General features: G+C 37.7%; 2 protein-coding genes and 1 long non-coding RNA gene across 4 annotated transcripts; all 3 read left to right on the forward strand.

Annotated features, from left to right (window-relative positions):
- The first annotated feature begins 720 nt into the window (after positions 1-720).
- On the forward strand, positions 721-4,390 carry LOC106406134. Of its 2 annotated transcripts, XR_007317997.1 has the most exons (4): positions 721-770; positions 852-890; positions 971-1,105; positions 1,191-4,390. It is a non-coding gene; the product is annotated as an uncharacterized LOC106406134 (long non-coding RNA). The 2 variants fall into 2 exon arrangements; XR_001281488.3 differs by having other exon boundaries at positions 764-890.
- Positions 4,391-7,435: 3,045 nt separating this feature from the next.
- Positions 7,436-8,988, forward strand: LOC125580008. The gene is made up of 2 exons (XM_048743939.1): positions 7,436-8,818; positions 8,899-8,988. Exons 1-2 carry the CDS (start codon positions 7,436-7,438, stop codon positions 8,986-8,988), a joined length of 1,473 nt encoding a protein of 490 aa, XP_048599896.1.
- A 9,594-nt stretch (positions 8,989-18,582) lies between these two features.
- LOC125580009 lies at positions 18,583-19,065 on the forward strand. The gene has a single exon (XM_048743940.1). It carries the CDS (start codon positions 18,583-18,585, stop codon positions 19,063-19,065), a length of 483 nt encoding a protein of 160 aa, XP_048599897.1.
- Positions 19,066-21,791: the final 2,726 nt, after the last annotated feature.

The following is a 21,791-nucleotide window of genomic DNA, read 5'->3' on the forward strand; positions in this document are numbered from 1 at the left end:
ATATAATGTATAATTAGATTTTCATCCGCGCTTTGAAAGCGCGGAATTATTTTTGCCACAAATTTTTGTTTCTGTTCGGTTAAATTTCGTTTCTCGCTTTAGGTTTTTAGGTTAAAGAGATCAAAATCGTTCGATTATGTATGGATTTGAGCTCAGATTCTTTGACATGGTTAGTTTTGGATATTTGTACGTTGAGTCGTTTCTCAGTTTAGTTCCAATTAAGTTTTAATTTGTCATGTTCTACAAATATAGAAATTGATCTAATATATATGTTCATTGTTTCGTCTTTACTTTTATATTTTATGTTTGGTTATGTTTTAGTTTGGTTATCGGTTTTCAATTTATATGTCGTAGATTAAATTTTTTTTAGAAACTTATCTTGCATTTGACTCATAACTGATTAAAAATATTTTGAATGATATATTTTGTAAGAAAATTATTACTTTAATGTTTTGATTTTTTTTAAATAAGTAAAGATATTTCTACATGTGTTTTTAATTTGGACAGTAAAGTAAATGTAAATTATAAAAATTGTTTACAATTATAAAAAAAACTTCCAATTTATTACATTTAGTTTTGGTCTCTGTGATTCTATTTATTTTACTAAGGAAAGTAAAATTTGTTTCCAATTATAAAAGTGGTTTCAAAAAAAAAAGTCCAACATTAATTCATGTTGGGCTTATAATTTATGTAAGTTGAGCTTATAAATCATCTTGAAATATTATCAATATCGGTTAAACCCAAAACACGTTAATACCAAAAGACAAAAGGTAAGCTGTCTTTTTGACGTTACACAATTATTTTCTTTTGAAAAAAAACGTTCGTCTCTATATCAAAATCTTTAAACGCAGATCTGATGAAACTTGCTCCATCAACACAGATCGTTAAAGGTATATCTCCAATAATCAATTTTTGTTGATAAATATATTATAGGCTCATCGAAACAGCTACTTATGATCTAAGAATCTAGTTTTATTTATCTACTTTGCATGTCGAATCCGATGAATGATCTGCTTCATCCGAGGTTGACTCTGTCTGAAAAGTCATATCTCAATACAAAACAAAGATCTGGAGCTAAAGGGTCCAGAAACATCAATCTCTTCAGGTCAATAGCCTTATTAGAAAGTTTGTTCAGCCAGTCTGCTTAAACAATAAAAAAAATCAAAATCTTAAGTATTTTAAATTTTCAGAATATGTTTCATGTCACCCGATGTGTTAAGACGTTGAAACCTTGTGGATCAAAGACCAGGAGTAACATTGCTTACACATCACCTGAAACTTCTTGTTGTAAAGATAAGTCTTCAAGTTTTCTCGCATCTTTTAAAGTTTTATGCTTTAATATATTTCCGTTCATATTTATATTTTGGTATCTGATCTCTTTTTGATTTTACTGACAATGGTTTGAAAATTTGTATCTACACATACTTGAGGACACAATGTTTCGTACCTTATATGATCTATTATTTAATCAGCCATGTTGATTAAATATATTAGTGTATGTATTCAAGTGTTTGATTATTGGATGTTGGAATCTTTACTAAATTGCAATATATTTATGTTTAAGATCAATAACAATTAGTTTTCATTTGTTTTGGCTACATGTGTGATTAAAAAATGATATGTGAACTAAACAATAACCCTTTCCGAGCCAAAAAAAAAATGATATGTGAACTTCATGATTGGTTTGTTGTGATTGCTAACACTCAATGTCTCTTTGTTTGTTTATTTTAATATTCCTGTGATTGTATTGAATATTGATATCTACATTTAAGACTTCTGTCATGAACTGTTATTGTTTAGTTTATTAGATTAAGATAATTAGAAACTATAAAAGGATCTTCAGTCTTAAATTTTCTAAGTGATATATTGTTTGTTATTCAGTACATGGCTCTCATCTCTTTTCGATATAGTTTGATTATTGTTTAATGAACTTTTCTTCTCTGATTTGTTTCAGGAGTATATTTTGATTCCTTGTTTCAAGTTTCTAAATAAAATGATTATTTTATTAGAACACACATCCAATGGAACGTTTTAATAGACCAAACATGATTAACCAACATCTAAAACATTGTGTTGGGAGAACACTTATTAGAAAAAGATAAAATGATAAAAAATCTTCATAACATAATAACCCCAGACACTGATTCTCCTGCTTTAGTATTCTTTTTTATGCTCAGCTCGTCATTGATCATCTTATCAACCTTGATTCTTTTCACAGGGCGAACCTTTGAAGTTGATGTGGTGTCCGGATGGTCTACAATGTCACCACATGATCGCTTAGAAGGAGTTGTCATCTTGCCAGAGCTTTCATCACTGTAAGTTAAAAGAGACCCCTAGATAATAGATAAATACAAAAAATATTTTAATCACATATTTGAAAATCTTAAAATATGAAGAAGTAAAAAATAAGAGTACGTCATGGTCAAAACTATTAAAATACCTCAGATCCTGAGATTGCTATGGTTCCCTTTCCAAACATTGTTTCATATTGGAAATAAACCATGAGCGTGTTGTAAACTGACCAGACTTTTAGAACCTTAAACTTGGTATCACCACCTTTTAGGCTGTAATACCAAATTTAAAAGTCTTCCTAACAATCTCCTTAATACACTCAGGCAACAACTCAAGATCTTCAACCTATATGAAATTTTCAATAGAATGGAAAAATGTACATGGTTAAAACAATTAAGAATCATATTTAAGAGTAAATATGTGACCGCTTAGATAAATACCTCATCGAAAGAGCCATTAAGATTTTTTCTGCTTTTACTCCTATAACTAGTGTTGCAACCCAATCAAGTAGAATAAATTTTGTTTCAGCTGTATCATCCTTAGCCATCAAATGAAGCTTAAACCTAATATTAAGGTCACATAAAGCATAAAATAAGCATAAGCATACACACATATATTGAAACATCTCCAAAACATATAAGTATGGAAATATTACCTTGGTGAAACATTTATCACATTCTTTCTGCACTTCTCACAACCAAGTTGTTTTCCATGGCCTAATCTCATCAAGGTACGCCAGTTTTTTCTTAGAAGACATTATATGAGAATTGTTGTAATCTGCGTGTTTGATCTGAGGATAATATGCTGTTTATATAGGAAATAAAGGGCTGTGTGTTTAAGATATTCTAAATCAATATTGTTAGATTATATAAGGCGTGTATAATGCCCCGACCGGCCATGGCTAATGGGCCACCCACGCCCGCTCTCTCGGCCCGTGAGCCCCATCTCATCCGACGGTCGGTCCGTTAATTTCTGAAGGCTCGAAATCATTGTTTACTGACTCTGCAATCACCACCCGACCTTTTCCCATGCTTTGGCCTCACTCGCACGCTATTGCGAATCACTTCCCGATAGGTCACCCATCCTTCTACTATTCCAGTTCAAGCACGTTTAACTCTGGAGTTCTTTCAGGATGTGCTCCGGAAAAGGTAAGTCAACTTTGGTGACATAGGTAGCCAAATCAATTTTCTTAAGCCTTTTCACATATCACAACTCGGGATGTTACAATTCACCCCCTCTCAAAGAACGCAACGTCCTCGTTGCGCTCCACGACAGGTCTCAAGACGCCTCTCAGGTCAGAACTGAGATGGCTAACCAGCTCTGATACCACTTATAATGCCCAGACCGCCCACGGCTAATGGGCCACCTACGCCCGCTCTCTCGGCCCGTGGGCCCCATCCTATCCGACGGTCGGTCTGTTAATTTCTGAAGGCTCGAAATCATTGTTTACTGACCCTGCAAATCACCACCCGACCTTTTCCCATGCTTTGGCCTTACTCGCATGCTATCGCGAATCACTTCCCGATAGGTCATCCATCCTTCCACTACTCCAGCTCAAGCACGCTTAACTCTGGAGTTCTTTCAGGATGTGCTTCAGAAAAGGTAAGTGAACTTTGGTGACATAGGTAGTCAAATCAATTTTCTTAAGCCTTTTCACATATCACAACTCGGGATGTTACAGCGTGATTTTAGTTAAATCAATAATCTTGTTTTGATTGGTTGTTATTTATATTTTGAAATTATATACAATAAAAATTCGACATGGTAGTTATGCTTTGGTATATTCTTTACTGTTGTCAACCTCCGAAATTTACATCCTTTGCTTGCAGATCGGTACAAACGATTTAGTATATTGGATAATGTAGTAGGTTCTTCCGGAAATCAAGTTTTTTTGCCAAGTTTTGAGAGTTTTGATTTAGCGTATTAATTTTTTGGTATTTGATTTGAGAAAGTTTGGGAAATAAATAATTTGATACCATGTATTTAAATTCTGCAACATATAATTTTTTCTGGTGCAACCGTTTGTAAGCAAGAAATTCTGTTTGGATGTGATGAATGTTAAAAAAAGTATGATATTAACAGATATGTATTGTTTTAATTTTGAAGTTTTCAGAATCCAATAAAAGTACAAGCTTGGATTTGCTGGAACATCATTCTCAATATACAAAGAGATGGTACATCATATCTATAAGAAAAGAAAATTAGTGTTGATGCAATCGAAGTTTGTTTAAATTGTAGATTGACCACTCTATGTTAACACCATCTTAAGTGTTACTTTGTTATTCAATGATACGTTATATTACATTAGGAAGGAATAAAGAATTAAGTAGCTGTAATATATGCGTTGCAGTTTGAATAAAAGAAACAACAAAAATATTGATTTTAATTAAAAGCATATTGTTGGACCCAATTTCGGTCAATACATTAATGGACTGCGACCAAAGATATGGGCCGTGAGGAACTAAGGCCCATAGCAAGCGTGCGAGCTCGAGGCGGAGCCATCGAAGTCCCGAAGATCGCGGAACAAGAGACGAAGATCGCGGAGCAGTTACGAAGGTCACGAGGTCGACTTACTATAAAGGAAGGAGAACTGACATGAAGAGGGACACGTTGAAAACTCTAGAGAGAGCTACACACATACATCGGCTTTGTTTTCATCCCAATCTTGGATCCTTTCTTTTCTGATCTCATTTGTATCATTCGATCTAGTTCAACTCATTGTATTCGATCTTATTCATTAATAAAATCCATTTTTACCTACTGGAAACTGTTTACGTCGTTGTGTTCTAAAGATATCGTTGCCTACATCATTTGTCTTCCCTAGATCAAACTCCCGATCACTATCAAATACTTAGTGTAGATTTTAGGTTCTACACATATGTTTAAATATAGCCAGTAGCATTTTATTGTAATTACTTTGAAAAGAAGAAGGTACCTAAAAAAAGGCCCTTTAGTTTTAATAGTATCGATTAGTTTGTTCTGCAGCCTTTTCATCATGATCTCATAATCTGCTCAATAAGCTTTCTCATTGTTGGAGAATAAAATGAAAATAATAACCAAGTTTTATTCTTGTAATCACTACCCAAATGTCCACTATTGAAGTTAACTGTAAGTTCAGGCTTTATGTAGAACAGTGTTGCTAGCATTGAGAGAAGACGCAGACACAAATATATTAGAAAAATTTACACTCTAGGACACATTTCTACTTTTTATTTACATGGTGGGTCACTTTCCACTACAAACACACTTTCTCAACTAACTTCTTCCTTTTTCGTTTGCTCCCAACCCCTTCCCAACTAACTTGTTATCCAATTGGCGGGCTTTTCTCCCCAGCCACACATTTCCTCACATTGTCAACGGCTGAGATTAATTATTAGGAAAGCAGATCTGGACAAGACATTCACCTGCCTTGAATCAGGACCATTCGATGAGTGGGCTCTTTTCTGGACGGCTCAGATTAACCTCTCCTCTATCTCTTTTCTTCCTCCCACTTGTGCGTTTTTTGCTTCGGTTTATTGTTCATCAGCCACTGATTATCACTCTAAAAAACTCGGTTAGTTAACAAAACTTTGATTAACTCTTTCTTTTACTGCTAATTGACTTATTTGAAGATCTTATCTTCCATTGTAGGTATCTTCCATGGCGGACCACGTTATGGTTATCGCCGGCGAATGGAATATGTCCGACGACGGCAGTTGGACATTTTCTATCGACAAACATCACATGTCAAGGATCGTATCTCTCGCTCCCACAACGACATTGCTTGACCTGGAAAAAAATTTGTTGAAGGAGTATTTCCCCAACATTGAAGCTCTCCCCTCCGCCTCTCTGAGTTATTGGCCGCCAAACACTAAAGAACTCGCTACCGGAATCTCAACCCCCCCGGTCATGCTGACACACGATGGGTCTATATTGTATTTCTACCGCCATTTTGAAGCACACAAGGGAATGAATCTGTTTGTTACTTTCAAAGTACACCCCGAACCAACTAATGCGAGCCAAGTAGCTGACAACCTTTTTCCCTTCACCACCCCAAACCAACCTATCCAATAAAAGCCATTACCTTTTCAACCGTTTTACTAGCCCCCACCCTCCTTTGTCTTGTCCCTCCCCACCATCTACAGCCGCCTCTAAAATTCTCTGTTTCTCTCTTTTCCCTGACGCTGATGTCCTCGAAGATATCCCTACCAAGCACACCAGCACACCAGCCCCATCTAAGAACTTTCGCTTTTCAGTTATCGGCGAAACTGTTTCATGTGGTGACGAGATGCTAGAAGAGATGTTCAACAAAGACCCAGATAACATTCCTGACAGCTGGAAGACCGAAGAAGAGGAAGAGGAGAACGTTTCAGAGAGTGAACTGGCTCCTGACTTTGAAAATGTCCAACCTCGTGGCTATGATCACGACTTCTGGGACCCTTTGATCGACAAAGACCTTGGTGGTTCTGATGTAGCTGAAGTCATGGCTGGCATCCATGTACCGAAAACTGCTCCACACATCATTCAAGGGACCAGCACTTCCGATTCAAAGTTTGAACCTAAAGAAACCGGCGTTCACAGTTTTCCACATGTACTACCCAATCCGTTGTACACGGGGACAACTTCGGACATTCCATCTAAAGGCCCATCTGTACAACACCCCTATGCGTCCAGGTGTACAAACACCACAACGTCGGCGCACAAACGTCCACCTGTACAACAACCTTCTACGTCCAGGGGTACGCCATCCCCATTGTCCACCAACCCCCCCCCCCCATCCCCCCATACCCCCTCCGACGCGCGAGACTAGGCCACTATCAGAGATCAGTGACGAGGAATTTGACACCCCCCACTCTTCGATGACCTTTCATACGAAGCCGAAGATGTGCCTGACTTGAATCTCGACGATAGTGATGACGAACCATTTGTTGGAAAACTCTATGCAACCAAGCAGGACTGTCAAATTGGCCTTGCTATCTACGCAATCAACCAGCAGTTTCATTTTAGGCAATCCCGCACCACCAGACGTTCCTTTGTTCTAAGCTGTTATGATACTCATTGCGATTGGCGCATACTAGCGAAAGAGCTTACAAATTGTGGCTACTACACTATCAAAAAGGCCTAGCTTAATCACTGCTGCACCATCGATACCCGCAACCTTTACATGAAAAAAGCCACTTCAAAAGTTATCGCACATGTTTACCGTTCCCGCTACAGCGAACCCAGCAACGGTCCTAAATCTATGCAGCTGCAGCAGCTTCTTTTGGAAGATCTCCGCATCTCTGCTTCCTGTATGAAATGCCACAGGGCAAAGGGACAAGCTATTGATGATACTGTCGGGAACGCGGAGGATTCTTTTCTAAACCTTGAGTCCTATTTTGAGCGTCTCAAAGCTACCAATCCCGGTACTATTACTGCTATAGATACTGAGCAGGATATTGAAGGTAACACACGCTTCCTATATGCCTTCCTCTCTTTTGTTGCATCTATTCAGGGGTTCCGCCGTCTACGCCATGTCCTCATTATTGATGGGACTCATCTATCCGGCAAATACAAGGGGGTACTACTCACTGCTAGCGGTCAAGACGCAAATTTTCAAGTGTTCCCTTTGGCTTTCGCGGTTGTTGATGGTGAGACCGAGCACGCATGGACCTGGTTTCTTTCTAAGGTTGAAAGGATAATTGCTGACTCTACTGCTCTCTCCATTATCTCTGACTGCCATTCGTCCATTCTAAAAGCCCTGCGAGAAGTCTTCCCCATGTCCCATCACGGAGCTTGCATTGTCCATTTGATGCAGAATGTTGTGTCGCGATACAAGAACAAAGGCTTAGCAAAGATGGTTTGTGAGGCTGCATTCTCTTACCGCCGCAAAGATTTCGATCTCTGTTTTGGGAAGATCAGGAAAGCCAATGCAGCCTGCGCCACTTACCTTGAAGGCATTGGTACGTCCAAATGGTCTAGGACTTACTTCCCCGGCAATCGTTACAACCTTCTCACCAGCAACATTGCTGAGCAGCTCAACCATGCTCTTACCAAGTCTAGGCCTTCACCTATCATCGAGTTGTTCATGTTTATTCAGCGAATGTTAACTCGTTGGTTCTCTGCGAGAAGAACAAAATCAGCTAAATGCTGCGGTTTTGTCACACCGGAGGTCGAGAAGGTGATGCAGACACATATTAGGCTCACTAAAGGCATCAAAATTGCAAACATCACCGATTGGAGCTATCAAGTTAGGGGGCTGTTCGGTCATGCAAACACTGTCTCTCTGGAAACAAAAGTCTGTACTTGCCAAGTGTTCCAGAAACTCAAAATCCCTTGCGGCCATGCTCTGTTAGCTGCGGACTACATTGGTCTCCCCTATGCCCAACTGTTTGGAGATTGCTACAAGACACAGTCATGGATCGACACCTATGCAGGACTCATATACCCTGAGGCCCCCTTGAGAGATCACCCAGTAGCTGATTCGATCACAATGCTCCCCCCCCAGACTCGCCGACCATCTGGACGCCCCAAAGATAAGCGCGTTGCAACAACAGGAGAGATCCCGGTAATCTTTCTTTCCTATGCTTCCTATTGCATCAATCCTTGTCTTTCACTCATATAATACCCTTTCGCTTTGTCTTGCAGCCCCCAAAGAAGAAAAAACTTATTCCTAACAAATGTGGGCGATGTGGCCGTACCGGTCACAACAGAACCAACTGCATTATTCCCATCTGACTGGGGTGAATCCTATATCCACCGGAAATTACCTTTTGGATAGCGCATTCACCCCCCAAGAGGATCTTTTTTGTGGTTTTAGTTTTTGGGATGTAATAACAATTGAACATGTATTGGATGTTTTGCGTTCGCTACAAATTTCACTACTTCTTTTCTACTCCGCGCATTACTTAGTTCATCTGAGGTCTACACCTCAACACGATTTCATGTCCAGCTGGATATCTATTAAATGTGTACACCACCTGCATCGCTTTACTACTTAAACTGCCTCATATTAAAAATCTGCATCGCTTTAAACTTACTCCACTTGTACAACCAATGAAAAGCCATAGCAACAAACCAGGTCCATGCGTGCTCGGTCTCACCATCAACGAACTTTGTAGAACTCAATTAGATTGCTAGTACAAAGGGCATCGGTTTTACCTGCCTACATGTTATCCACTTTGTTCATCCAGAGACTAAACCTCTACTGGTTACCCTATTATCCATGTGCACTTTCCTTAACTCAATACATGTCCACCTGGATATCTACTAGATGTGTACACACGTACCAGTTACCCTACTATCCATCCGGATAACCGGAATTGTGCTAAATGTCTAGCACTTGCCATCTTCACTTGGCATCTTCACCTGTCTAGACTTAATCCACCTGTACAACCCATGAAACGGCACATTGGTAGACTCAATTTGATATGTTGATACATCTTAGCCTGTCTAAACTTAATCAACCTGTACAACTTAATTTGCTTGCTACTACAAACGACATTGGTTTTAGTTTAGACACTTTATCTACATATTCAATCAATGTCAAGGCACACCTGTACGACCACATACACCTCCAAACAAAACCAACATAATAACCCAAATCCAACAAAATTATATAAATCCAACATTCAACATAATTATATAAATCCAACACGTACCCTTACACGTCCATATCATCCAACCAATAACAACAAAATAAAACCAACCAAGCTTTTCAGTTCATCTCATCACCTATGTAAAGAGGAACAACCCAGTCCTTGTACAGGTCTATCGCAAACTGCTTCCTAATCAGGTCCACTAGATCATCCGTCAAGCCATCCATCCTTGGGTGTGAGTTTCCTAAAGCATGGAGCTCCATGAACTTTATAGCAACAGGCCCAAAATCACCACTCCACCTATTCTCATAACTCCCCCCATTCTTTCCACTGCAAAGGGTTCATAATTGTACGCCCCTTCCGCTGGTGGTGGACATACCTTCTCTACCAAATACGGAAGCATCTGTGCTACTGAATCCAACAAACCACGCACTACTCCCATATCCTTCAGTTTGGGGTTAGGATCAAGCACCAGTACCCTCCAATCAGTCAAACTAATGCACAGCACAACCCAATGGTTCCCATCCCAAATCATAGGAGTGTACAACGTGTCCACATCCTCTCCCCATCTCTTTCCTTCCTTTGTTAAGAAGGATGACAGCCTGCCATCACCAACCACCATTCCTTTGTTGAACTTTGCAGCATTGAAAGAACGCGCTTTCCCTTGCAGATGGGCTACAAACCATGGCTTAAGGAAAATGCATCGCCTCTGCCTCAGCCTTTCGTCATTCCTCACCCCCACGTAATCTATCAATGCTTCCATATGCTGCAGCAAATCAACAAAATCATATTTGCCAAACATTTCACATAAACAAAAGCTACAATAATTTTATACCTCTGTTGACACCCATTTCCGAGGAGCCGCCAAGTCCAGGAAAAACTGATTTTCCAGATTATAGCCCCCTGCATTAAGATGGAGCCTGCAAGAAGACACCTAAAAATTAGCAACATCATCCCACTTTCAAATCAGATGGATATTTTACTTACACTTTAGGATTCAGAACCAAAACACTTTCAAAGAAAGCATAATCAGGATCCTCCACCTCAGGAACGAGTTTATCCATCGTAAATCGTTCCTTAGCCAACAAAAGGGCCGCCAAGTCGGCTTCCTTCTCAACTGGCTTATGCTTCTCACTCCTAGGGCATGGAGAAGAATCACTTAACTCCACCATAGTTTCCTCTCTTGCCAACATCTTATCCTCAGCACTTTCATCCTCGTTTCTACCTTCAACCCCATCAGCCGCAGCCACCTTAACATAGCAACACCCAAACACATTTCAGTTATAACCTCAACAACACATACCTAACACTGTACACTTGTACGCATATTAGACATGATCCACATGTACAACCACTACACCTTATCCACGTGTACACCTGTACGCATATTAGACATGATCCACATGTACAACTACTACACCTTAACCACACCTTCAATTATTTTACTGTGTTCCTTACGCAACCTAAAAAACTTTGTGCACTAGTATAGCCTATAAAGTTTACAACACAATCGTATTGATGCTTACCTCGCATGTTGTCCCTGCAACATCTCCCTTCTCCTCATCAGCGACATTTACTAATCCCTCGCTCCCACCAACATCTTCAACACCCTGCAATGCCTGGCCCAAAAAAAACTCAACAACCGCAACAAAAGTGCAATTCCCCCATATTGTACACATATCTTCTTCCTGAGTTCACTTACACCATCCTCCTTCTACTTAAAGCGCCCCTCCTTAACAGCTTCCTCCTCTACGGCTTCATCCTTCTCCTGATGAATTGTCACCTGCATCACACGTAAACAAACAGATGAAGATCAACCACCAAATGTTCGTCATTCGTATTCGTACACATGTACACATTCATAACAAAATATTTTTACCTTCTCAACCTCCGTTTCTCCCACATCTCCCTTTTCTTCTGCAGCTGACTTCTCCTTAGATTGAGGCTCCTTTCCTGATGTTTAGTCCTCACACACCTACAAGTTATCGCACTTACATCCATATCTTAAAGTAAACCCCACACCAACTAACCAAACTCACCTTCTGAACGGGGGAAGTAATCAAAGCATCCCTTGTGATAACTCCCACGAGTTTATTTAGTTCACCAAAATCCTGCTCAATAAAACACCCATTATTAGAATGAAAAAACACTCCAACGATGACCTTAAAAACAATCAACTTACCACTTCAGTGCCAATCCCTCCACCATCCCCGTCATCTCCTCTTAAGGAACCAACATCATCATCCTGCTTAACTTATGATAGTGGGTGAGCATTTGCTACAACTCCCTCCCCACATAAGGCTTTGTTATTCAATACCTCATCTTCAGTTACGTAGAAAGTGTTGCTTCCGCTCCCAAAAAATATCATTGTACCCTCTTTGTCCACACCCCCGGTGTATACCGCCTCTAGTGGAACAACATCTTGTTCCTTCTTGCAAGGCGGGTCTGCCTCCAATTCTGGTTCCATCCCCTCCAGGCCTGGGCCATCCTGCAAGGGAGCAGTATCCTTCATACGGTCGTCTCCATCCTCATTGCTGCTACAATCAGAACCAACAGGAGGACTTCCGTCAAACAACTTTTTTGGCCCCGTGCCCCCACGCCTGCCCTCCCTCCTCTTCAATTCGAGACCACTCAATTTACTGGTAGAAAACTTGGATTTCCTCTTCGCCACTAGTTTCTTCAACAACCTAGCCTGCTTCCCAACTACTTTCTCCAAACTCGCAAACCCTTTGCTTAATTGTTCAACTTTAGCCTGCAATTCTGCAACATCATGTCCTCCGCCAGGCACTTTCCTGCTGAAAAACCTACTAAGCCTCCGTTGCTTCAGCGCAGGACCTTCTTGTTCTCTGCTTGGATCCCTAGATGGCTTCCTCTTCTTGTCCTTTGTTGCTTCTTCGTGATTGTAGATTGGCTCCTCCGCGTCACCACCCACCCACTCGCCTTTGCGGAATTTATGCCCAGCCTTCACAAAGCCAACCATGTACGCCACTTTCCTGTCCAATATCTCACAGTCAAACTCCCCCCAACCGTCCTCTTTATCACCCCCATGTTCATACATCGGCTGCACCGTTAGCTGTAACCAATCAAACATACAGACATTATACATAGTTGTCCATGGAAAAACACTAAACAAAGAAAAGTACATTTGTACAATTATACAAAGTTGTCCATACAAACATTATACATAGTTGTCCATACAGACGTTATCCAATAACCAAGCACACATGTATGCTACTGCATACTATCCATTTCGTAATTCGTACTCAGTCGTACAGTCGTACAATTTACAAATGCTATCCAACATCAGCGTCCACACAAGCAACCAACAAATATTAACGACCCACTAACCTTTGGGTCATGCTCAGCGTGTAGCACATCCACCAAGCCCAACCCCGTGTGTTGAGGAAGCTTCTTCCCGTCATAAGTCAGCAATGTCTGCTCGTCATTCCCCCCCAAGGCGAGCAATTAAGCCTGGTATCGCTTCAAATGCCCACAGCTGCAGTGCCCAAGGGAACCCGGCCAGGACTTTGGTCTCCTGCAGAAGCTTCCTACAGAATACACCATTCGGATCGTCGCATTTACCAATCACCTTTGCTGGCGGAATCATGCTGCTTATAGTCCACCAAAAAGACTCCCGGCCCCACTGAAATGAAAGGAATCGATCGAGCTTCTCTAGACGCTTAACATGCTTCACAAACGGCTTCGGTTCCAGATTTGTAGCCAGCAAAACTCTATCAACTATGATTATCAAACACAACTTCAGCTTCCGAGTCGGTGGCATCTCCTTATCACCTGCAACCATTGCAGCCACTTCTGCGATTGTTATGTCATGCCTACCTGCACCCAAAAGTCTGTCCCAGAAAACATAATCAGCTTTGGGTGGCCGCGCCTTGTCGTCAACCACGTACCCCTCTTCAAACTCTCCACACGGAAGACCCGTCACATGCCCAAATTCGGCCAGTGAAAATCTCATAGGGTCACCTCCAAAAACATGCCACAACTCTAACCTTTTCTTTGTTACAAGCTGCCTCGTTAGCAAACCGTGAACTAACTTCGCAGAGAAAGCACACCTCCTCACCGGCAACCTAAATAGAGATCCAAAGCAAGACCCTAGCAGCCTCTCCATTTCGTTGGTCCCTTCCAACACATCTCTAACCAGTAGAAGGTACTCCAGTGGAGCATTCAAATTGAAGCGTTTGCTCGGATATCTGTCAGTCGCAAATAATCGAGATGGTAACTTCTGATTCCCCACCACCTCTTCTGGATGCGCTATCTCTACAAAGAGACCACAAAAGCAAATGCCAGAAACCAAACGGTTAGAAGATGCAAAACAAGTAAAAACACAATCACACTCTAAAATTAACTCATTAAATAAAACAACCAAACCTACTAACACCAATGCACCTATTGCTAACAACAGCCGTAACAATTAGAAAATCTACTAAAATCGACCCAAATTAGAAACCCTAAACCCTAAAATCGAAGTCGCGGCTAGTCACAAAAAATCACCTTTCCCCCCAGACTTTGCAACCCTCTTCTTTCGCGACGACATCCTCCTCTAGATTTTCTGAACCCCGTTAGACCGCCCGCCGCAGAAAAACCAAATCGTTGCCTATCTCCGTCCTCGTCTTCGCGTTTTACTTTTACAGACGAAACCGTGTAAAAAAAAACTAATCGGAAACCCTTGGTAAAATAACACGGGCCCGTAGGTTTACACAAAAACTAAATTAACTTACGGTTCGCGTCCGGCCTCAACACTCCTGTTTTTTTTTTGAATTTCAAATTACAAACCAGACCAACCAGTTACTGAAAGCACAATTACACAAATGTCCACGCTTGGTTACGCTTTTTTGGGGGCAGCAGAATCTTCAACCGTGAAAAAGTGTCTCAGTAGCACTAAGTGCTCTCCCATGTAATAAAATAACACAATGTGATCATATATGTTAATAACTCAATATATTATACCAAATTGAAGATTCTAATACCAATATTTTTTCAAATGAGATTTAAAAATGAAAATCTTATCACATAAATAGGTATTAAATGGCCAAAAAATCATATAAGAACTGCTAAGAAAACAACACTAAAAAAAAATTCATTACATAGTTTACTAATATTTGTGGAATAGTTATCGCAAATGGTACGCCCTTTATAATAACACAGACCACGTAATGTAGCTATCTCACTGGATGACTTTGAATCAGTCCTCGACTTGGCCAACATATTCTTACGAACGTTATCAAATAATTGCATATAAAACTGGTTGGATCATTCTTTTAAATGCATTAAGAATAACTGACAGCAATCTCTTTTTTTTTTTTTGTTGTCAACAACTGACGGCAATCTCTAAGAAAGTGAAGGGCTATCAAACATCAATTCTAATACTAATATAGTATACCATATAGTTTTAAAATTTAGCTTTTATAAAAGAAATATGCCCGTCCAATAGTTTACGTTTTTCCTTACATGGGGTGGACTTGGATCATCAGATAGAACGCAAATGACCATGAGAACGTGCAGAGATAACCGGTTTATTCTTGGATTCACCCTTAAGGTAAATCCTTGAGCTCACCGACCAATAAGATTATATTATTTTATATTCAATTTTTTTTTTAAAAAGAAAACAAAATAGTTAATTTATGTTTTTAAAATAAAAAGATAAAAAATAAATAAAAATTAGTATTAGTTACAACAAAAAAAATTTTTATAACGTCGTTAGCAAAACATTAAATCCTAAACCCTAAAACCTAATCCCTAAACCATAAATCATAAACTCTAAATCTTTGGGTAAACCCTAAAACCCTTGGATAAATTCTAAACTCTAAATCAAAAATACTAAACATTAAAACACTCAAGGGTTTAAGATTTAGGATTTAGGGTTTAGGATTTAGGCTTTAGGGTTTAGGGTTTAGTGTTTTAGTGTTTAATGTTTTTGATTTAGAGTTTAGGATTTATCCAATGGTTTAGGGTTTAGTGTTTAGTTGACGACATTAAAAATATTTTTTTAAATTTTTTTTTTGGAACTACTATTTTTTTTATTTTTTTTATTTTAAAAATATAATATAACTTGACAATATTTTGTTTTTTTTTTTTTTAAACCTATCAAATATAAAATAACGAAATCCTAGTAGTTGGTGAAATCCTAGGAGGTGAACCTAAGAATAACCAGAGATAAACGACCAAAAAACAGTACTTTATCAATAACATATCCATTTTTTACTCAAACATTTATGAAGCATGCTGTTTGTTATGTAAAAGCATCTATGAAGCATACATATTTAGGATTATCAAATGTAAACGTACTTCTGAAGTTATGATCCAATTTATAGATTCGTATACGAGAAGGAAACACAGTGTGCGATAATCTATTTTGTAAGGAAACACAATATTAAAGCTAAATGGTAATTACACATTTCATTATAAAAAGCCAATTGTTGAAGATGACCAATATGCATACATACCAAACACTCTGGGTCAAGATTAAGATGCTTAAAAAAAAAGATCAAGATACTCAGAACGCTATATATAAAAGTCTTCAGGCGAAGTATCCATCAAAAGGTAGATTTTGCTGACTTTTTGCAATTTAATTTCCCTTTTAGTGACCAAATTAAAGTCGATAGTAAGTGGCATTTGAATCGGTACTCACACAAAAAGTTCGAACAAAGAATTCACATGCTAAAGCCAGTTTTTTAAAAAAAAGAATTCACATGCAACTAAAAAGTTTATCAATCAGTACATCCGCTTAAGTGTAGACTTTCTCATTGACATTTTACAAGTATAATTATTCCAAGGTGTCGCACAATATTCAAAGGGACTTTCTGAAGTTCTAAATAAACTAAGACTTTAGTCGTTAGAAAGAAAAAATATTTTTTGCAAGCAAACTAAAAAGAGAATATACGACCAAAAAAAAAGGGAATATGAAGTCAGCTTGGTTTGAATATTTCATGAAACAGAAAAGTGCCGTCCATAAACTTCATAATCAACAAGCCAAGCTTTGCATGATCAAATCTAAAGCGTTAATTGGAGTTATGGAATAGAGAAAACCACTTGTCGTAATCTCGATGCACTAGAAGCGTGGAATCAAATGTAGTGGAACCGACCCCGCGATCGCACACCGCGTTGAGATTGAAGGACCAGAAATAATCAGTGTCTTATACTAAATTATAAACAGCCACGCGTTCTTGATGGACCCACTTATATCTGTAATCGCCAAAGTTAGTGGTGTAATTGCTTCTAATCAATTAATTATTAGGATTGATTTTGATTTGATCAAAAATAATATCTAGGATTGATTTTGAAAGTTTGTGTCAATTTTAATTTCATATATATTAACTCTTAAATTTGAAATCTAAAACTAATTCGTCACTAATCAGCATAATTGCTTATAATCAAGATATGTGGCTCAAAAAAACAAGTTTTTAGCTTCGTGCAGGAGCGATTGAATGATCGCACAAACTCTTGGTCGACGAAATTGTTATCAAAAGGTGGCAAAGATATCCAAATCAAAGCGGTACCATCTTACACCATGTCTTACTACCTTTTACCAAAAGGAACTACAAAAAAATCTAACGAGTGCAGTCACACGTTTCTGGTGGAGCACTAAGATCAATAATAAGGGACTTCATTGGGGTAGCTTGGGAAATCTGTGTATCTATGGACGAGGGGGGACTTGGTTTCCGTGATTTTCACGCGTTTAACCTTGCCTTACTAGCAAAACAGTTATGCAGATTACTTCAGTATCCTCACTCTCTCTTAGCTCGAGTTTTAAAAGGTAGATATTACATACATACAAACCTGATGAAAGTACAAAAGGCAAACAACCCGTCCTATAGATGGAGAAGTTTATTAGCCTCAAAAGATGTTCTTCACAAGGGTCTCTGGAAGAAGATAGGGAATGGACATACAACAAAAGTATGGGAGGAGCCATGGCTCTCCACACAACCAGCGAGAGCACCGCTTAGCATTGACAACTTCCGAGATGAAGATTTCCACGTTCATCATCTCAATGATGTTCATAACCAGTCTTGGAATCTAGAAATAGTAAACGCAGTCATCGCCGCAGAAGATATTCCCAGGATTACATCACTCCGGGTGAGCCGCACAGGTCGACATGACACCTACTCTTGGGACTTTACGAAGTCCAGAGTACACTCGGTGCGATCAGGCTACCAAATAGCCCACGAGCTCCACTCTGCGGCCAACCCGAACCATGTAACGGAACCTAGTACAACGGAACTTAAGAAATCAATATGGAAGCTCAAAATCCCGCGAAAAATTAAACACTTTCTATGGCAAGCTATAGCAGGGTACCTAGAGAAGGCGAAGCAACTCACAGAGAGACATTGTGCTAGAGAAAGAATATCCGCTCGCTGCGGTGACGAAAGTGAATCTATCAACCACACACTTTTTGAGTGCCCCCGGCCCTCCAATGTTGGGCTCTATCTGATATACCGTCTTCTCTGGGGCTGTTCTCGGATAACTCTCTATACTCAAACATAGACTTCTTGTTATTTCGTGCTAAAGAGACTGGAGTGAGGTCAGACGTACTGGCTGCATTCCCATGGATCGCCTGGTATATCTGGAAAGCGTGTTACGAGAAGATTTTCAAAGACAAGGACATCATGCCGATGGACTCACTGCAACTCACGGTTAAAGAAGCTGAGAGTTGGACATAATACCGGAAGACACAGAGGGAGATAGGGACGAACAACGTGGATCACAACACAATAGTCATATGCAGGAGCTTTCCGCAACTAGATGGAGATGTCAAACTGATGCATCTTGGATAAACGAAAGAGACAGAGTCGGGATGGGCTTCGTACTGCTGGAGGACGGCATACCGACTCTATTTGGAGCACATGGACTTCACGCCGCCATATCCCCTCTCCACACCGTAGCCGAAGGGCTACTGTGGGCTATGCAGGAAGTGCTGAGGCAAGGAACGAAAGCGGTATGTTTTGAGTCCGATTGTGAACAACTGATTAAGCTGATAAGGGATAACGTAGACTGGCCTGCAATGGCATCTGAATTAGACGAGATTAAAGCTTTATCGGCTGAGTTTATCGACTTCTCTATTGTATACATTCCAAGATCTCTGAATATCCGTGCTGACTCTCTTGCCAAAAGGGGAAGATCACACATTTTCGGATCCTCGTTCGTCAACTGCTTTGCACCAAGTTGGCTAGCTACACACGCTGGCCAAGAGGTTGCTAACTAGTTCGTAAAAGTTTTATTTCCGATGTAAAAAAAAAATCATTAATTATCACATGCGAAAGATAAAATGGAGAGAGGAGATGAGTTTATTTTCTCTTGATTTGTGGTTTCTTTTCTGGACGTGTCACTTATTGAAATTGAGTTATCTTGAAAATTGAATTACCTAAGGTTCAAACTAGCCCTAGGACGGATCCGAATATCCAAGAAATTTAGGATATCCGGATCCGTGGATTTAATATCCGGATCCGGATTCGTGGTATCCGGATATCCGGGTTTCGGATATCCGTCTCGATATTCTATTATCCGCGGATATCCGGATCCGGATCTGTCAAAATAATTAAAAATAATGTTTTTAACAAAAAATACTATTTTTTAATATAATACATAAATTAAATATTTATAAATATATTTATATATGTTTATAATATTATAAAAACTAAAATATAATATTATAAGATTAATTCATGTATAAATATTAATATATCAAATATAAATATTAATAAAATTTAAAAATTTAATGTATTTTAAAAATACGGATCCGGATCCGGATATTCGGACCTAAAACTTAAGATATCTGGATCCGGATTCGGTTTGCACGGATCCAAGATTATACTATCCGGATTCGGATCCGGGTACCCCAGATACCCTATTTTCGGAGCGGATCTCGGATCGAATCCGGATCTCGGATAATAAGTCTTAGGCCTAGTTCAAACTACCAGTGCATGTTGTCAACAAAGAAAAAGAAAATACCAATATGTGTTGGTTATTTTCTAGTAATGGTCAACCAATATAGTATCCCTATATATTAATTGAGAAACATTATAACTTATTTTGGTAGCCACGTGTCATCACTAAAATGATTTTTAAAATCTTTAGAGAAATAGGTTGGTCCATTTAATTATATAATAAGTATTTTATTAAACTAACCATAAATTTATTATTAATATTCTTTAATATTTTCTCAAATAAAAGTTACGGAATTGCTTAATGTGGCTAAAGTATATATGACAATTAATGATTTTGAATAATAAAGGTTTGAGAAAAATTAGTGTATCTTCTTTCATATTTTTTTAATTTTAAACTATTAAAATAAATTAGATTTTTCTGTATATGTTATAGTTTGAATTCTTAAAAACGATTATAAATTACTAAAACTATTAAAAGTTTCACATTCAAAATTTGTGATCCGTGGTTTAAAATTTTTGTTATGACAAAATACAAATGATTACAAAATCATATAAGTAAAAAAGTCTAATTTAATTAATTATTAAGATTAAAAGATATATATATATATATCATTTTAAATTAAACTATATACCATATAAAATACATAAACATTTTAATTTCAAAATTTACTTTGAATAATTTTTAATAAAGCTAGCTTTAAACAAACATTGACAACTTCATTTTTAAAAAATTATAAACTACTAATACTATTAATCCCACAATAAAAAATTTGTTATCAGTAATTTAAAGTTTTTGCTATAAAAGATACAAATCATCAAAAAATCAAATGAGTAGAAATCATCATTTAATAGACATTAATATTAAAAATATACTATGTATGTTAATATCATTTAAATTTAATTATATATTCTATCAAATAAAAAAATTATTGTTTTGATTAATAAAATTAATATATATGTTCACACGAATTTGATTATATATGTAATAGTTACTGATTTTTAATTATCCCCTATATATTAATCCTAGAGCATTACAACATAGTTTCGTAGCCACGTATCATCACGAGAATGATTCTTAGAATTGTTAGAAAAATAAGTTGGTCCATATAAACATATACTATGATTTTATTAAACTAACTATCAAATAATTAGTAGTGTACAAAAGAATATTTTTTTTTTCCTTAAATAAAAGCTACGGAATTATCTAATATGGTTAATACATATATGACAATTAATGATTATGAATAATACATATTTGATAACAATTTTTCTGACCTCTTTTTTTTTTTAATTTTATACTATTAAAAGAAATTAAACAATCACATTAAGTATATAATAAAAAATTAGATTTTTTCTTATATGTTATATTTTGAATTTTTAAAAACGACTATAAATTACTAAAAATGGTAAAAATCCACATTGAAAATTTTGTGATCAATGGTTTAACTTTTTTTTTTGTTCAAGCAAGATACAAATGATGATCATATATCGTAGGGGCCGGTGTGCATCCGGATACACGTTCGGGTTCGTATCGGGTATTTCAATATAAAAGTATAAAACTCGTTCGGATATTTCTACACTTTGAGTCGGGTTCGGGTATTTTATGTTCGGGTTTGGATATTTTGGGCCGGGTTTGGATATTTAAATTTTGAAGAAAAATAAATAAATGATTCATTGCTTAAGTTTTTTTATATTTAAATTATATTTTAACTGGTATTCTAATTTAAAAAAAAAATAAACTATTAATAGGTTTGGAGATAAAACTTTAAAAATAAAAAGACACTAATTTAGTTGTTGTTTTGAAATTTTAGATGCAATTTTTGTTAATGCAAGAACCAAGAGCTTGATATATATTTTAAGTGAGTAGCAAATAATTTTGTCTATAATTATATGTATATTATCTAATTTTTAGCAATAAGCATCATTAATATAAATATTTTGAATAAAGTGAGAGAAGTAAACTAGAAATATATGGTTAAGTATACTTATGTTTGGTTATCTTCGGATATCCATTCGAGTTCGACTATTACCCGTTTGGATTCAA

The sequence above is a fragment of the Brassica napus genome, chromosome C1 (genome assembly GCF_020379485.1).
Source record: "Brassica napus cultivar Da-Ae chromosome C1, Da-Ae, whole genome shotgun sequence".
NCBI lineage: Eukaryota > Viridiplantae > Streptophyta > Magnoliopsida > Brassicales > Brassicaceae > Brassica > Brassica napus.

Coding starts and splice junctions, on each gene's coding strand:
- LOC125580008 (XM_048743939.1), top strand. CDS start 7,436: ATGAAAAAAGCCACTTCAAAAGTTATCGCACATGTTTACCGTTCCCGC. Junction 8,819..8,898: donor CAACAACAGGAGAGATCCCG/GTAATCTTTCTT, acceptor TTTGTCTTGCAG/CCCCCAAAGAAGAAAAAACT.
- LOC125580009 (XM_048743940.1), top strand. CDS start 18,583: ATGCAGGAGCTTTCCGCAACTAGATGGAGATGTCAAACTGATGCATCT.